Here is a 19,197-nt window from a genome sequence, read left to right as displayed (position 1 = left end):
GGTTTTGCTGAGAACATGTTTAGAGATCAGCTATGAACAAAATATTCAGTTGTAACTTCATGTATTCACAAACAAACTGATGTCATGTGTTCACAAACAAACTGACGACACATTCAGAGCTGAAGTTTCACTGTAACAGGAAGATGTTTAACATTGATGGTTAAATGACAGCAGCTCAGAAGGGACAAATATAATGAATATCAGATCATTCAGCCAGTCACCAGCTCACATCATTCAGCCAGTCACCAACTCAGATCATTCAGCCAGTCACCAACTCAGATCATTCAGCCAGTCACCAGCTCAAATCATTCAGCCAGTCACCAGATCAGTTCATTCAGCCACTCACCAGATCAGTTCATTCAGCCAGTCACCAGATCAGATCATTCAGCCAGTCACCAGCTCAGATCAGTTCATTCAGCCTGTCACCAGCTCAGATCATTCAGCCAGTCACCACATCAGATCATTTAGCCAGTCACCAGATCAGTTCATTCAGCCTGTCACCAGATCAGTTCATTCAGCCAGTCACCAGCTCAGATCATTCAGCCTGTCACCAGATCAGATCATTCAGCCAGTCACCAGCTCAGATCATTCAGCCAGTCACCAGATCAGATCATTCAGCCTGTCACCAGCTCAGATCATTCAGCCAGTCACCAGCTCAAATCATTCAGCCAGTCACCAGATCAGTTCATTCAGCCAGTCACCAGATCAGTTCATTCAGCCAGTCATCAGCTCAGATCATTCAGCCAGTCACCAGATCAGTTCATTCAGCCTGTCACCAGCTCAGATCATTCAGCCAGTCACCACATCAGATCATTCAGCCAGTCACCAGCTCAGATCATTCAGCCAGTCACCGGATCAGATCATTTAGCCAGTCACCACATCAGATCATTCAGCCAGTCACCAGCTCAGATCATTCAGCCAGTCACCGGATCAGATCATTTAGCCAGTCACCACATCAGATCATTCAGCCAGTCACCAGCTCAGATCATTCAGCCAGTCACCAACTCAGATCATTCAGCCTGTCACCAGCTCAGATCATTCAGCCAGTCACCAGCTCAGATCATTCAGCCAGTCACCAGATCAGATCATTCAGCCTGTCACCAGCTCAGATCATTCACCTCGTCACCAGCTCAGATCATTCAGCCAGTCACCAGCTCAGATCATTCAGCCTGTCACCAGATGTTTTTAAAGATGAATTTTTAAATACGTTAATGTGAAAACATGATTTAATGACAGGAACATTTTTATGAATCAGTGAATCACTGACAGGTTAAAAACAATCTGAGGACATTTTGTTCTTTATTGAGTTTTAACATTTTATGTCACTTTATCTTTCATCATCATCATCATCACCACCATCATCTTCATCTTCATCATCACAGACATGTTCACTGAGGTGGAGATGGGACCGAGTTCAGAGTAAAAATAAACCTCTCTGTCATCATCATCACCATCATCATCACCACAGCTCAACAGCGCCCCCAGTGCTCCTCCTGGTGACCTGCAGCTCCTCTCACTCACTTATGTTTCTGAGTTACACTGTTGTTTCTATCGGCCATCACACACACAGCAGCCTCAGAGCCTCAGACCCGGAGCAGGGGGACTTAAATCCGCCGAACATCTCACTTTATCACCGACAGACAGACAGACAGCTGATGCTGAACGCAACACGACATCTGAGCTTATCTGGGTTAAAACAAACGTAAAACCTCCGCCTGCCCCGCTCAGGATCAGACCATCTTTAAATCTGACAACAGACTAAACTCCTCCGATAAATCCTCGAGGACCGGAGCTTCTTCCAGGCGACACATCCGGTGAGCGATGATCCGATAAACAGGATGTTTATTCGGATTCATTCAAACAGAACTTCATGAATTCCTTTTTATGAATTAACGGTCTGATGTGTGTGATCTGTGTGTGTGTGTGTGTGTGTGTGTCTGTGTCTGTGTGTCTGTGTGTGCAGTTAGGGGCTGTTGTGTACTAATCAGCAGTGTGACTCTCCAACATAAATCAGTTTTTAGATTTTTGATGTTTAAAGTTAAAAGTTAAAAAAGTCTCATTTTTTCACTCGTTGTTCAAACAGTTTAATTTTGAATACATGTTAAATGAGACACAGAACAAAGTGATGCTGATGAAATGTCACCATTTTAAGATCAGATGTGGGTCATCACATGATGTGTTCAAAGACTGTGGGAAATCAGAAAATCCAACAATAATTTGTGGTTTTATAGTTTTATAGTTTATTTTGGTACCGCCCCCCCCCCCCATCAGTCCCTAATGGCGGAGCATCTGTCCCAGAGTGAGCTCGACTATCCCTTCAAACTGCTGGAGTATTTCAACGGCTTCAGACTGTCAAAGGTAAAAATTGAACCCCTCATTTATTATTTAAGTTTCTGTCAGTGTTGTCACAGAGTCTGTTACTGATCAATATGATCTATAAACTGATCAATATGATCTATAAACTGTTTGATATGATCTATAAACTGATCAATATGATCTATAAACTGTTTGATGTGATCTATAAACTGATCAATATGATCTATAAACTGTTTGATATGATCTATAAACTGATCAATATGATCTATAAACTGTTTGATGTGATCAATAAACTGATCAATATAATCTATAAACTGTTTGATGTGATCTATAAACTGATCAATATGATCTATAAATTCATCAATATGATCTATAAACTGTTTGATGTGATCTATAAACTCTTTGATATGATGAATATGATCTATAAACTGTTTGATGTGATCTATAAACTGATCAATATGATCAATATGATCTATAAACTGTTTGATGTGATCAATATGATCTATAAACTGATCAATATGATCTACAAACTGTTTGATATGATCAATATGATCTATAAACTGTTTGATGTGATCTATAAACTGATCAATATGATCTACAAACTGTTTGATATGATCAATATGATCTATAAACTGATCAATATGATCTACAAACTGTTTGATATGATCAATATGATCTATAAACTGTTTGATGTGATCTATAAACTGATCAATATGATCTACAAACTGTTTGATATGATCAATATGATCTATAAACTGATCAGTATGATCTATAAACTGTTTGATGTGATCAATATGATCTATAAGCTGTTTGATGTGATCAATATGATCTATAAACTGATCAATATGATCTACAAACTGTTTGATATGATCAATATGATCTATAAACTGATCAGTATGATCTATAAACTGTTTGATATGATCTGTTTTGATCTATAAACTGTTTGATATGATCAATATGATCTATAAACTGATCAATATGATCTACAAACTGTTTGATGTGATCAATATGATCTATAAACTGATCAATATGATCTACAAACTGTTTGATATGATCAATATGATCTATAAACTGATCAATATGATCTACAAACTGTTTGATATGATCAATATAATCTATAAACTGATCAATATGATCTACAAATTGTTTGATATGATCAATATGATCTATAAACTGTTTGATGTGATCTATAAACTGATCAATATGATCTACAAACTGTTTGATGTGATCAATATGATCTATAAACTGATCAATATGATCTACAAACTGTTTGATATGATCAATATGATCTATAAACTGTTTGATGTGATCTATAAACTGATCAATATGATCTACAAACTGTTTGATATGATCAATATGATCTATAAACTGATCAATATGATCTACAAACTGTTTGATATGATCAATATGATCTATAAACTGTTTGATGTGATCTATAAACTGATCAATATGATCTACAAACTGTTTGATGTGATCAATATGATCTATAAACTGATCAATATGATCTACAAACTGTTTGATATGATCAATATGATCTATAAACTGATCAATATGATCTACAAACTGTTTGATGTGATCAATATGATCTATAAACTGATCAATATGATCTACAAACTGTTTGATGTGATCAATATGATCTATAAACTGATCCATATGATCTATAAACTGTTTGATGTGATCTATAAACTGATCAATATGATCTATAAACTGTTTGATGTGATCTATAAACTGATCAATATGATCTACAAACTGTTTGATGTGATCAATATGATCTATAAACTGATCAATATGATCTACAAACTGTTTGATATGATCAATATGATCTATAAACTGATCAATATGATCTACAAACTGTTTGATGTGATCAATATGATCTATAAACTGATCAATATGATCTACAAACTGTTTGATGTGATCAATATGATCTATAAACTGATCCATATGATCTATAAACTGTTTGATGTGATCTATAAACTGATCAATATGATCTACAAACTGTTTGATGTGATCAATATGATCTATAAACTGATCAATATGATCTACAAACTGTTTGATGTGATCAATATGATCTATAAGCTGTTTGATGTGATCAATATGATCTATAAACTGATCAATATGATCTACAAACTGTTTGATATGATCAATATGATCTATAAACTGTTTGATGTGATCTATAAACTGATCAATATGATCTACAAACTGTTTGATGTGATCAATATGATCTATAAACTGATCAATATGATCTACAAACTGTTTGATATGATCAATATGATCTATAAACTGATCAATATGATCTATAAACTGTTTGATGTGATCTATAAACTGATCAATATGATCTATAAACTGTTTGATGTGATCAATATGATCTATAAACTGTTTGATATGATCAATATGATCTATAAACTGTTTGATGTGATCAATATGATCTATAAACTGATCAATATGATCTACAAACTGTTTGATGTGATCAATATGATCTATAAACTGATCCATATGATCTATAAACTGTTTGATGTGATCTATAAACTGATCAATATGATCTACAAACTGTTTGATGTGATCAATATGATCTATAAACTGTTTGATGTGATCTATAAACTGATCAATATGATCTATAAACTGTTTGATGTGATCCATATGATCTATAAACTGTTTGATATGATCAATATGATCTATAAACTGTTTGATGTGATCAATATGATCTATAAACTGATCAATATGATCTATAAACTGTTTGATATGATCAATATGATCTATAAACTGTTTGATGTGATCAATATGATCTATAAACTGATCAATATGATCTATAAACTGTTTGATGTGATCAATATGATCTATAAACTGATCAATATGATCTACAAACTGTTTGATGTGATCAATATGATCTATAAACTGATCAATATGATCTACAAACTGTTTGATGTGATCAATATGATCTATAAACTGATCCATATGATCTATAAACTGTTTGATGTGATCTATAAACTGATCAATATGATCTACAAACTGTTTGATGTGATCAATATGATCTATAAACTGTTTGATGTGATCTATAAACTGATCAATATGATCTATAAACTGTTTGATGTGATCCATATGATCTATAAACTGTTTGATATGATCAATATGATCTATAAACTGTTTGATGTGATCAATATGATCTATAAACTGATCAATATGATCTATAAACTGTTTGATGTGATCAATATGATCTATAAACTGTTTGATGTGATCAATATGATCTATAAACTGATCAATATGATCTATAAACTGTTTGATGTGATCAATATGATCTATAAACTGATCAATATGATCTACAAACTGTTTGATGTGATCAATATGATCTATAAACTGATCAATATGATCTACAAACTGTTTGATGTGATCAATATGATCTATAAACTGTTTGATGTGATCAATATGATCTATAAACTGATCAATATGATCTATAAACTGTTTGATGTGATCAATATGATCTATAAACTGATCAATATGATCTACAAACTGTTTGATGTGATCAATATGATCTATAAACTGATCAATATGATCTACAAACTGTTTGATGTGATCAATATGATCTATAAACTGATCCATATGATCTATAAACTGTTTGATGTGATCTATAAACTGATCAATATGATCTACAAACTGTTTGATGTGATCAATATGATCTATAAACTGTTTGATGTGATCTATAAACTGATCAATATGATCTATAAACTGTTTGATGTGATCCATATGATCTATAAACTGTTTGATATGATCAATATGATCTATAAACTGATCAATATGATCTACAAACTGTTTGATGTGATCAATATGATCTATAAACTGATCAATATGATCTATATATTGATGTGCAGGTGTTGCTGTGTCTCTGCTGCAGGTGATATTCTCAGCCTGTGAACTCGGAGTCTTCGACCTCCTGTTAAAGTCTCAGGAGCCGCTCAGCGCTCAACATGTGGCTCAAGAGCTCAGAACCAGTGAGGATGGGATGGAGAGGCTACTGGACGCACTGGTGGGCATCGAGATACTGGAGGTGGAGAACATGGACGGGACAGGTGAGGAGGAGGAGGAGGAGGAGGAAGGGGAAGAGGGGGTGATGGTGATGATGATGGTGGTGATGAATATGATGATGATGATGATGATGATGTGTCCATGTGTCTCAGCTGTGTACAGCAGTACAGACGTGGCAAACCTGTATCTGGCCAAAGGAAGCAGCAAGTCTCTGCACGACATGATCATCTACCAATCACAGACCATCTACCCTCTGTGGAACAACATGGTGGACGCTGTCAGGTCAGTGGGGCATCATGGGAGTTTCAGGTCCTGTGTCTGTGATCAGATTAATGTAGGACTGTGTGGAGATGAATCTGATGTTCAGAGCTGAGGTCAAAGGTCACAACAGCAGGGTCATGTAGATGTAGGAAACATGGAGGACAACAGTGAAGGTCCCATGTTCTTTGGTTAGGGTTGGGGTTGGGTCTGGAACAGGACCAGTTAGGGTTAGGGTTGGGTCTGGAACTGAACCAGTTAGGGCTGGTTCATGATGGTAGAGAAAAGGGGAATGGATTCAGTGACCTCTGCACAACCTCACTTCCTGTCAGGAGGATGGTGAAGCTCACATGACACAGGTTAAGGCTCAGTGTGTTCATCAGGACCAGAGTGATTCATGTCTCTGAGGCTGCACAGGAAGTTCAGATTGTCCTCTCAGACTGAAGCAGAGAAGAAGACATAGAACAGTCAGAGACATGGAGGTTCTCCAACAGCACCTCCATCACACATGTTGACACAGCTGAACTAACATGTCAACCATCTTCATCTTACATGAGCACGCACACATTACTCTTCTTCTCCCCACGTCACAGGGAGGGCAGGAACCAGAATGAGAAGACCTTCGGCCTTCCTCCAGAGGATGTCTTCCAGGCCATATACAGGTCAGAGCTGATGTCAGGTGATTAAACGTGTTGACGAGTTGTCTGTCTGCAGAGTTTCACTCCTCTGTTAACTCCTCTCTCCAGGTCAGAGGAGGAGATGCTGAAGTTCATGGGTCTGATGAACTCCTCCTGGGTTCTGGATGGACACGACATCGTGACGGCGTTCAACCTCTCCTGCTTTCAGAACATCGTTGATCTGGGAGGTGAGAGGTTAAACTGCGACCTGAGAACAAGACGAACCTACAAGTTCATGCTTTGACTTCCTGTTGACATCATTGTGTCTGAATAACTCCCAGGATGCACTGGGGCTCTGGCCCATGAGATGGTGAAGGCGTACCCGTCCTCCTCCGTCACGGTGTTTGACCTCCCGCAAGTGGTTGAGATGGCCCAGAAACATTTCTGTCAGGAGGACGACGCCGTGCTCTTCCAGAGCGGTGAGTCTTTGCTCCTAATAAAGTGGCAGCTGAGTCTCATTTACAGGTTATTAATTATAATAAACTAACATCAGAACTCCTCCGAGAACCGTCACCTTATCGTGGTGGAGGAGTTTGAGTGCCCTAATGACCCAAGGAGTTATGCTGTCAGGGGCATTTTGCCCCTGGTAGGGTCTCCCATGGCAGATTGGTTCTGGGCGAAGGGTCAGACAAAGAACAGTTCAAAAGACCCTTCATGATGGACAACAACAAGGAAACGTGTACCCGGCCCAGAGGGTTACTGGGGCCCCGCCCTGGAGCCAGGCCTGGGGCTGGGGCACTTGGGCGAGTACCTGGTGGCTGGGCCTTCGCCCATGGTGTCGGGCCGGGCCCAGCCTGAACCAGCTACATGGGCTCGTCCCCCTGCAGGCCCACCACCCGCAGAGGGATCCACAAGGGATCGGTGCATTGTGAATCGGGCAGCAGTCCAAGGTGGGGGCCTTGGCGGTCTGATCCTCGGCTACAGAAGTTGGCTCTTGGGACATAGAATGTCACCTCTCTGGCGGGGAAGGAGCCGGAGCCGGTTGAGCGCCACCGGCTAGACATAGTCGGCCTCACCTCGACACATTGTTCCGGCTCTGGAACCCAAGTCCTTGAGAGTGGTTGGACTCTCCCCTTCGCTGGAGTTGCTCCGGGTGAGAGGCCGAGGGCCGGGGTGGGCTTTCTGATAGCCCCCAGACTCTCTGCCTGTACGTTGGGGTTTACCCCAGTAGACGAAAGGGTTGCTTCCCTGCGCCTTTGGTCTGTGCTAATGCTTCGAACAGCAGCTCAGAGTACCCGCCCTTTTTGGAGTCCCTTGGACAGGTTCTGGATAGTGCCCCGACCGGGGACTCCATTGTTCTGCTGGGGGACTTAAACGCTCACGCGGGGTAAGAAAGCAGGACCTGGAGGGGTGTGATTGGGAGGAACAGCGTGCCCGATCTGAACCCGAGTGGTGTTCAGTTATTGGACTTCTGTGCGGGTCGCAGTTTGGCCATAACTAACACCATGTTACGAGCATAAGGATGTCCATCGGTGCACGTGGCACCAGGATAGCCTAGGTCGCAGGTCAATGCTTGACTTTGTAGTCGTGTCATTTGACCTGTGGCCATATGTTATGGACACTCGGGTGAAGAGAGGAGCAGAGTTGTCAACTGATCACCACCTGGTGGTGAATTGGATCAGATGGCAGGGGAGGATGCTGCGCAGACCTGGCAGGCCCAATGAAGTAGATAGGGTCTGCTGGGAACGCCTGGCGGAAGAACCTGTCAAGATGATCTTCAACTCCCACCTCTGGGAGAGCTTCGACCGCGTCCCGAGGGCAGAGGGGGACATTGAGTCTGAATGGGCCTTGTTCCACTCTGCCATTGTCGAGGCTGGGGCCAGTCGCGGCGGTAATCCCCAGGGCATGGTTAGTCTGTGGGTCTCCAGAAGCAGCTGATGGGTACCGGCAAGCCAAGCGAAGTGCAGCAGCAGCAGTCCTGGAGGCAAAAACTCGGGCGTGGGAGGAGTTCAGTGAGGCCATGGTGAAAGACTATCGATTGACTCCAAAGAGGTTCTGGCAAACTGTCCAGCGCCTCAGGGGAGGAAGGCAGCAACAAACATAGCCAGGGGTCTGGGGGTCGGGTCGTCCAATTTCTGGGGCAGAAGTTGCCGAGGTAGTGAAGCAACTCCGCGGCGGCAGAGCCCCGGGGGTGGATGAGATTCGCCCTGGATATCTCAAGGCTCTGGATGTTGTAGGGCTATCCTGGTTGACACGCCTCTGCAACATTGCGTGGACATCGGGGGCAGTGCCTCTGGAGTGGCAGACCGGGGTGGTGGTCCCCATCTTCAAGAAAGGGGACCAGAGGGTGTGTTCCAACTACAGGGGATCACACTCCTCTGCCTACCCGGTAAGGTCTACTCCAGGGTGTTGAAGAAGAGGATCCGGTTGATAGTTGAAACTCAGATTGAGGAGGAGCAATGTGGTTTTCGTCCCGGACATGGAACCGTGGACCAGCTCTTTACCCTCGCCAGGGTGCTGGAGGGGGCATGGGAGTTTGCCCAACCAGTCCACATGTGTTTTGTGGATTTGGAGAAAGCTTACGACCGTGTCCCCAGGGGCATCCTGTGGGGGGTGCTCCGGGAGTATGGGGTTGGTGGCCCCATCAGAACCTCCTCCGTGTTTAACACCACACGGGTTATTATTTATAATGAACTAAACATCAGAACCTCCTCCGTGTTTAACACCACACGGGTTATTAATAATAATAAACTAAACATCAGAACCTCCTCCGTGTTTAACACCACACGGGTTATTAATTATAATAAACTAACATCAGAACCTCCTCTGTGTTTAACACCACACGAGTTATTAATTATAATAAACTTAACATCAGAACCTCCTCCGTGTTTAACACCACACGGGTTATTAATAATAATAAACTAAACATCAGAACCTCCTCTGTGTTTAACACCACACGGGTTATTAATTATAATAAACTAACATCAGAACCTCCTCTGTGTTTAACACCACACGGGTTATTAATTATAATAAACTAACATCAGAACCTCCTCTGTGTTTAACACCACACGGGTTATTAATTATAATAAACTAACATCAGAACCTCCTCTATGTTTAACACCACACGAGTTATTAATTATAATAAACTTAACATCAGAACCTCCTCCGTGTTTAACACCACATGGGTTATTAATTATAATAAACTAAACAGGCTGTGTTCCACGATCTGTGTTAGTCTGAGGGAGGTGTTCCTTCATTTAAACAGATGTCTTGACGTCTTGCAGGAGATTTCTTCAGTGGTGAGGTTCCTCCTGCTGACCTCTACATTCTGGCCCGAATCCTCCATGACTGGCCTGAGGAGAAGTGTCTGACGCTGCTGAGGAAGATCTACCACACCTGCAGGCCAGGTGAGTCCTACTGTGTGTGTCCACTGTGTGATTCTGGTCTGTCCCAGACTAAAGACGACCAGCGGTAAAGAAACGTGGTGATATCTCTGGTTGTCCTACGTCACACAGTCAGAGAGGTTCAAACATGGTCGTTGTTACAGTCTGTGATCAAAGACAGCCTGGGATCAAATTCTGACTGTGTGATGTTGTCACCACCAATGTCTACTAACCAACCAATAGAAATGCAGCATGACGTCAGCGCCACAATGCTAAATGCTAATAGATGCTAATAAATACACTTCAAGCTCTTGTTACAAAATTTTGTTGGCCTCTGTTCCTCCATCACATCCTCACTGTGACCTCGTCACAAATGTGTATAAATGTGTATGAATGTGTATAAATGTGTCTGAATGTGTATGAATGTGAATAAATGTGTCTAAATGTGTATGAATGTGAATAAATGTGTTTGAATGTGTATAAATGTGTATAAATGTGTATAAATGTGTCTGAATGTGTATAAATGTGTCTGAATGTGTATGAATGTGAATAAATGTGTCTAAATGTGTGTAAATGTGTATGAATGTAAATAAATGTGTCTAAATGTGTATGAATGTGTCTGAATGTGTACAAATGGGTATGAATGTGTATAAATGTGTATAAATGTGTCTGAATGTGTATAAATGTGTCTGAATGTGTATGAATGTGAATAAATGTGTCAAAATGTGTATAAATGTGTCTGAATGTGTATAAATGTGTTTGAATTAGTATAAATGTGTATAAATGTGATGTGTATGAATGTGTCTGAATGTGTATGGATGTGTATGAATGTGTATAAATGTGTCTGAATGTGTATAAATGTGTCTGAATGTGTATGAATGTGTATAAATGTGTCTGAATGTGTATAAATGTGTATGATTGTGTATAAAAAATGTATATGAATGTGTGTAAATGTATATGAATGTGTATAAATGTGTATGATTGTGTATAAAAATGTATATGAATGTGTGTAAATGTGTATGAATGTGTATGAATGTGTACAAAAATGTTTATGAATGTGTGTAAATGTGTATGAATGTGTATAAATGTGTATGATTGTGTATAAAAATGTATATGAATGTGTGTAAATGTGTATGAATGTGTATGAATGTGTATAAAAATGTTTATGAATGTGTGTAAATGTGTATGAATGTGTATAAATGTGTATGAATGTGTATGAATGTGTCTGAATGTGTATAAAAATGTATATGAATGTGTATAAATGTGTATGAATGTGTATGAATGTGTATAAATGTGTCTGAATGTGTATGAATGTGTATGGATGTGTACTAATGTGTCTGAATGCGTATGGATGTGTATAAATGTGTATAAAAATGTGTGTAAATGTGTCTGAATGTGTATAAATGTGTATGAATGTGTCTGAATGCGTATGAATGCGTATAAAAATGTGTATAAATGTGTATGAATGTGTATGAATGAATGTGTATAAATGTGTATAAATGTGTATGAATGTGTATAAATGTGTATAAATGTGTATGAGTGTGTATGAATATGTATAAATGTGTATGAATATGTATGAATGTGTATGAATGTGTATGAATATGTATGAATATGTATAAATGTGTATGAATATGTATGAATGTGTATGAATGTGTATAAATGTGTATGAATGTGTATGAATGTGTATTTATGTGTATGAATGTGTATGAATGTGTATGAATGAATGTGTATAAAAATGTGTATGAATATGTATAAATGTGTATAAATGTGTATGAATGTGTATAAAAATGTGTATGAATGTGTATGAATGTGTATAAATGTGTATGATTGTGTATAAAAATGTATATGAATGTGTGTAAATGTGTATGAATGTGTATGAATGTGTATTTATGTGTCTGAATGCGTATGAATGTGTATAAAAATGTGGATAAATATGTCTGAATGTGTATAAATGTGTATAACTGTGTGTGAATGTGTATAAATGTGTATGAATGTGTATGAATGTATATGAATATGTATAAATATGTATGAATGTGTATAAATGAATGTGTATAAATGTGTATGAATGTGTCTGAAAGTGTATAAATGTGTATAACTGTGTGAATGTGTATAAATGTGTATGAATGTATATGAATATGTATAAATGTGTGTGAATGTGTATGAATGAATGTGGATAAATGTGTATAAATGTGTATGAGTATGTATGAATGTGTATGAATGTGTATTTATGTGTCTGAATGCGTATAAAAATGTGTGTAAATATGTATGAATGTGTATGAATATATATGAATATGTATAAATGTGTAGGAATGTGTATAAAAATGTGTATAAATGTGTATGAGTATGTATGAATGTGTATAAATGTGTATGAATATGTATAAATGTGTGTAAATATGTATGAATGTGTATGAATATGTATAAATGTGTATAAAATTGTGTATGAATATGTATGAATGTGTATGAATGTGTTTAAAAATGTGTATAAAATTGTGTATGAATATGTATGAATGTGTATGAATATGTATAAATATGTATGAATGTGTATGAATGTGTATGAATATGTATAAATGTGTATGAATATGTATGAATGTGTATGAATGTGTTTAAAAATGTGTATAAAATTGTGTATAAATATGTATGAATGTGTATGAATGTGTATGAATGTGTTTAAAAATGTGTATAAAATTGTGTATGAATATGTATGAATGTGTATGAATGTGTTTAAAAATGTGTATAAAATTGTGTATAAATATGTATGAATGTGTATGAGTATGTATAGATGTGTATGAATATGAATGTGTGTGAATGTGTATAAAAATGTGTATAAATGACATCCACAGCTTCACCTCTGAACCCCACCAGCTCTATTAAAGAGAGTGAAACAGTGTCATTGGAGAGCACATGTTGTGTCTGCAGGACAGACGAGGATTTAAAGTTATCAACATGTCTGTCACACGTCTGAGACACGTTGTGTGTTTATTCTCACACTCTGAGTCCTCAGTATGTTTGTGGTCGTCCTGGCAGGTGGCGGCGTCCTGCTGGTGGAAGCCATGCTGTTTGAGAACAGACGAGGGCCCATCATGACTCAGATCTTCTCCCTCAACATGCTGGTGCAGGCGGAGGGACGGGAGCGCCCGCCGTCCGAGTACACACGCATCCTCAACAAGACCGGCTTCCACAACATCCAGTTGTGCCGCACGGGCAAGTCTTACGATGCCATCCTGGCCATCAGATGAGCTGGAGACAGGTGGGAGAAGGAAGTGCTGGAGACAGGTGGGAGGAGTCTCAGAGGAAGTACAGGAACTTTTCAAAGACTTGAGAGGGTTTGTAGGATGACATGATCTGATCAACTCTGAACACCAAAATGTTTCCTGTCTCAGAGTTGACGGAGCTCCAGTTTCCTTTGTGACGACACGTCAGCCTGTTTTTATCGTATCTCCCCGACAGACGTTTCTCTGGACCGAAGCTGCTGCAGGAAGTTTCTGATCAGTGTCTGAAACACATCTGTGGAAACAAACAGAAACTCTTCAGGGTCAAAGAAAAGTTTTAGGAAATACTCTGATTCCAACTGACAGCCAGCAACACGTTAGCTTAGCTTAGCTCAGTTTTGCATAACGACTGGAAACAGGTAGAAACAGTGAGCCTGGCTCCATCTAAAATCAGCCCACCACCCAGCCTACATCTGTATGTGGGGCTCTTATATGAGACTGTCCACAGGATCCATATTGACCCCACACAGGTGTTTTCACCCAGGTGGGCTCCACGTCAGTACTGCTGGAGCTGCCTGGGTAGCAACAGTGATGGGCCCAAAATGGACGTCTTATCTGGGGCTCACCTGGGTAAACAAACCGATGTGGGGTCAGTATGGAGCCTGTGGACAGTCCCACACAGGGGCCCCTTATTCAGCCCACATGGGCCCCACATACAGATGTTGGCTGGGCTGCACATCTAAACATCACTAACATTTTATATGTCTTTGTTAATATGCACAAAAACCAAAGTGTAAAAATGTCAGTTATCTGAACAAGTTTAAAGATGCACTGATGAGACGGGGGGTCAGAGTAGTTGGGGGTTTGATGCTTTGCTCAGAGGCACCTCAGCAGCCCCAGGATCCTGAGCCGTCAGCTCTCTGGCTCCCAGTCCACATCCAGTGTTTGGTCCATTCAGGGACTTGAACTTGTGAGTCTCCTCAGACTGAGCTGCCGCCGCCCCGGGCTGTGAGCTTCAGACTGACCTCGTTTTAAAAACAGAGAACGATGATTTACTGTGACGGGTTTGTTTTTGTGACTGAACTGAATCATGATTCATATACACAGTCTGATCTTTGTAACCATCATCACTATCTGTGAAGCAGCAGAGACAGGGAAACTAAAAAGCAACCAGAGTCTTTATTTAGTAGCTTTTAAGAAACAGAGATGTGTCTCAGCATGAACTAATCTCAGTGTACAAACACTAGGCAGACCTGTGTGATCCTGGTGCACAGACTGACCCAGGTGTGTCTGACCCTCTGTTAATGACAGATATCTGTGAGACAGACAAAGATGAAAAAGAGAAAAAGACAATATTATAACCTAAAATAAATCCGATCTCACCAGACTAAAATCTCAGAACCACAGATTCACTCTTGAGTTTTTACACCTGTGTTCAGGTGAGAGTCTCACCAGGGGCAGGATGTCTGTCCGTCTGTCCCATTCTCGTCAACAGATGTCAAGAACGGCTCGAGGGAGTTTCATTCAATTTGGCACAAACGTCCACTCTGACTGTAGAATGAACTGATGAGAATTTTCTATCCAAAAGGTCAAAGGTCAGCTTGACTGCGACATCATCATGTTTTAACGTCATATCTCAGGAACAGAAGTGGAGACATTTGGTCAGATGCTGAATTGGTGACTCTAATCTTGAAACTGTGCTGATTGTATAGATCTTCTGTGTGTGAAGCATCCATGTTTTCACTGACATGGATGGAGACTGTCAGAGACACTGGACTGGTGGGCGGAGTCATACAACCACAGGGTGGACTGGTGGGCGGAGTCATACAACCACAGGATGGACTGGTGGGCGGAGTCATACAACCACAGGATGGACTGGTGGGCGGAGTCATACGACCACAGGGTGGCCTGGTGGGCGGAGTCATACAACCACAGGGTGGACTGGTGGGCGGAGTCATACAACCACAGGGTGGACTGGTGGGCGGAGTCAGACAACCACAGGGTGGACTGGTGGGCGGAGTCATACAACCACAGGGTGGACTGGTGGGCGGAGTCAGACAACCACAGGGTGGACTGGTGGGCGGAGTCATACAACCACAGGGGTGGTGACTCTTGTTCAGTCTGAGTAGTGTTTTCATGTGATGAGGTCAGCGTTCTGCTTTATGTTTATCAGACTTTAACACTCCTCTGAAGATTAATTATAAACACTGATTTATATCTGAGCTGACGAACATGTTGTGTGTTGTGATGTTGTGTTTAATGTGTGACTGTGTTGACTATGATGAGTTCAGGTTCCCTCTCAGACTGCATGTAAATCAGACACTCAGTTTGCCTCCACCATCCCTCTGCTGCTGTTACAAAGAAGAATCACTGCAGTGCTGTTGTTTTTATTTATGTTTGTTTGTTTGTTTGTTACATTTCTGGAACATCACGTGTTTACACATAATCTGAGCTCTGATTGTGTACTGATGATGTCACATCCCGAATACAGAGCAGTGTGAGAGGAGCAGGAGACACTTTAGCGTTAGTGATGTGTGTGACAGACGAGGTGTGAATGATTATTTTGTGTCCTCTGACTGTTCCACGTCACCAGCATGAATCCTGCACATTCAGTCACACACCGACATCTTCTTTCTTCTTTGTAAAAGGTTCATGTTTATAGAAATGAATAATTAAAACTATGCATGTGTAGACGACCCCCAGGTGACTGATTCTGACGATGCAGCTGTTATTGATGCAGTTTTCCTCCACATGTAACTTTACATATTAAACACTTTATTAAAAACAATCAGGAACATACTACATCTGTTTTATCGCTGTCTTTAAAGCTGTCTGTGACTTTATTCTGCACCGATCCTTCCTGACCCTTCTGACATTAAAGGAAACGACCACTTCCATTTTATTCTCCATTTATTTTCACATATTTTAAAAAGAAGAATTACAATCATACTCTTCATAAAGCTAAACCTGAAACCTATAAAAAGTAAATACAATCAAACAAAGTGTGACTAAAACATTAGCTTCTACATCACATTTCTATTCCAGCACATGTTTAGGGGGATTTTTATTAATATAGAAAAAGAAAATATGATGATTTGTTTGTTGGTATCGCTGCTTAAAATCATTGTGAAACCCATCAACAGAATATTTAATGAGATTTAATTTTCTTATTTATAGCTTCTAACAGGGGAGAAAAAAGTTGGTATTCAGGGGTTAATGTAAAACCTCTGGACTTATATTTTAAATGATTCAATCTTTTACTGGAGCTTTTCACTACATAATGTAGTGTGTTTATTTATATGAGTGATTTTTACACTGAAATCAACAAAAATGGAATACTGTGAGGCCCGGCCCAGCATCGGCCCAGGAGTGGCCCAGCATTGGCCCAGCATCGGCCCAGCAGCGGCCCTCAGCACGCCGGAAGAAATGAGTCCTGTAAAATATATTTAACTGTAATCTCACAGTTAGAGCCTGTTACATTACTGATATATGACAGAACATTCCTGTAAATGACTGAATTTACATGTGATTACTGTGATTTATCAGTATGCTCCTGTAAAATTATTATATTTACCTGCATAAATTTTACAATAAAATGTGCTTAAATATCACAGTAAAAGCCTGTGAGGTGATAATAATGTCATTTACTGTGAAATATTACAGTTACATATTGTAACTTCCTGGAAATAATTTGCAGTGCAATTGTTTTTACAGTTTAACATTGTCACACAACAACAACCTGTGTAAATAAATAATTCTAATTAACAAATATCTATCTCAGAAAATATAAACCTGTATCAGTATGTAATATTAATGACCAATTACCCATGACTTAGAAATATAAACCAGTCCAAATGTAAAACATACAGTACAGGCCAAAAGTTTGGACACACCTTCTCATTCAATGCGTTTTCTTTATTTTCATGACTATTTACATTGTAGATTCTCACTGAAGGCATCAAAACTATGAATGAACACATGTGGAGTTATGTACTTAACAAAAAAAGGTGAAATAACTGAAAACATGTTTTATATTCTAGTTTCTTCAAAATAGCCACCCTTTGCTCTGATTACTGCTTTGCACACTCTTGGCATTCTCTCCATGAGCTTCAAGAGGTAGTCACCTGAAATGGTTTTCCAACAGTCTTGAAGGAGTTCCCAGAGGTGTTTAGCACTTGTTGGCCCCTTTGCCTTCACTCTGCGGTCCAGCTCACCCCAAACCATCTGGATTGGGTTCAGGTCCGGTGACTGTGGAGGCCAGGTCATCTGCCGCAGCACTCCATCACTCTCCTTCTTGGTCAAATAGCCCTTACACAGCCTGGAGGTGTGTTTGGGGTCATTGTCCTGTTGAAAAATAAATGATCGTCCAACTAAACGCAAACCGGATGGGATGGCATGTCGCTGCAGGATGCTGTGGTAGCCATGCTGGTTCAGTGTGCCTTCAATTTTGAATAAATCCCCAACAGTGTCACCAGCAAAACACCCCCACACCATCACACCTCCTCCTCCATGCTTCACAGTGGGAACCAGGCATGTGGAATCCATCCGTTCACCTTTTCTGCGTCTCACAAAGACACGGCGGTTGGAACCAAAGATCTCAAATTTGGACTCATCAGACCAAAGCACAGATTTCCACTGGTCTAATGTCCATTCCTTGTGTTTCTTGGCCCAAACAAATCTCTTCTGCTTGTTGCCTCTCCTTAGCAGTGGTTTCCTAGCGCAGCTATTTGACCATGAAGGCCTGATTGGCGCAGTCTCCTCTTAACAGTTGTTCTAGAGATGGGTCTGCTGCTAGAACTCTGTGTGGCATTCATCTGGTCTCTGATCTGAGCTGCTGTTAACTTGCCATTTCTGAGGCTGGTGACTCGGATGAACTTATCCTCAGAAGCAGAGGTGACTCTTGGTCTTCCTTTCCTGGGTCGGTCCTCATGTGTGCCAGTTTCGTTGTAGCGCTTGATGGTTTTTGCGACTCCACTTGGGGACACATTTAAAGTTTTTGCAATTTTCCGGGCTGACTGACCTTCATTTCTTAAAGTAATGATGGCCACTGGTTTTTCTTTAGTTAGCTGATTGGTTCTTGCCATAATATGAATTTTAACAGTTGTCCAATAGGGCTGTCGGCTGTGTATTAACCTGACTTCTGCACAACACAACTGATGGTCCCAACCCCATTGATAAAGCAAGAAATTCCACTAATTAACCCTGATAAGGCACACCTGTGAAGTGGAAACCATTTCAGGTGACTACCTCTTGAAGCTCATGGAGAGAATGCCAAGAGTGTGCAAAGCAGTAATCAGAGCAAAGGGTGGCTATTTTGAAGAAACTAGAATATAAAACATGTTTTCAGTTATTTCACCTTTTTTTGTTAAGTACATAACTCCACATGTGTTCATTCAT

General features: G+C 40.0%; 1 protein-coding gene across 1 annotated transcript; it reads left to right on the top strand.

Annotated features, from left to right (window-relative positions):
- Nucleotides 1–89: 89 nt before the first annotated feature.
- On the top strand, nucleotides 90–17,408 carry asmt2 (acetylserotonin O-methyltransferase 2). Its single transcript, XM_033643100.2, has 9 exons — nucleotides 90–1,814; nucleotides 2,232–2,358; nucleotides 6,203–6,377; nucleotides 6,486–6,615; nucleotides 7,185–7,253; nucleotides 7,338–7,456; nucleotides 7,550–7,687; nucleotides 10,493–10,615; nucleotides 13,616–17,408. Exons 2-9 carry the CDS (start codon nucleotides 2,278–2,280, stop codon nucleotides 13,825–13,827), a joined length of 1,047 nt encoding a protein of 348 aa, XP_033498991.1. The 5' UTR covers nucleotides 90–1,814; nucleotides 2,232–2,277; the 3' UTR covers nucleotides 13,828–17,408.
- Nucleotides 17,409–19,197: the final 1,789 nt, after the last annotated feature.

This window comes from Epinephelus lanceolatus, chromosome 15 (assembly GCF_041903045.1).
Source record: "Epinephelus lanceolatus isolate andai-2023 chromosome 15, ASM4190304v1, whole genome shotgun sequence".
NCBI classification, from domain to species: domain Eukaryota; kingdom Metazoa; phylum Chordata; class Actinopteri; order Perciformes; family Serranidae; genus Epinephelus; species Epinephelus lanceolatus.
Note: the sequence above shows the minus strand (reverse complement) of the source record. Positions and strands in the feature narration are given on the sequence as shown.

Coding starts and splice junctions, on each gene's coding strand:
- asmt2 (XM_033643100.2), top strand. CDS start 2,278: ATGGCGGAGCATCTGTCCCAGAGTGAGCTCGACTATCCCTTCAAACTG. Junction 7,254..7,337: donor GTCTTCCAGGCCATATACAG/GTCAGAGCTGAT, acceptor TCCTCTCTCCAG/GTCAGAGGAGGAGATGCTGA. Junction 7,688..10,492: donor CGCCGTGCTCTTCCAGAGCG/GTGAGTCTTTGC, acceptor GACGTCTTGCAG/GAGATTTCTTCAGTGGTGAG.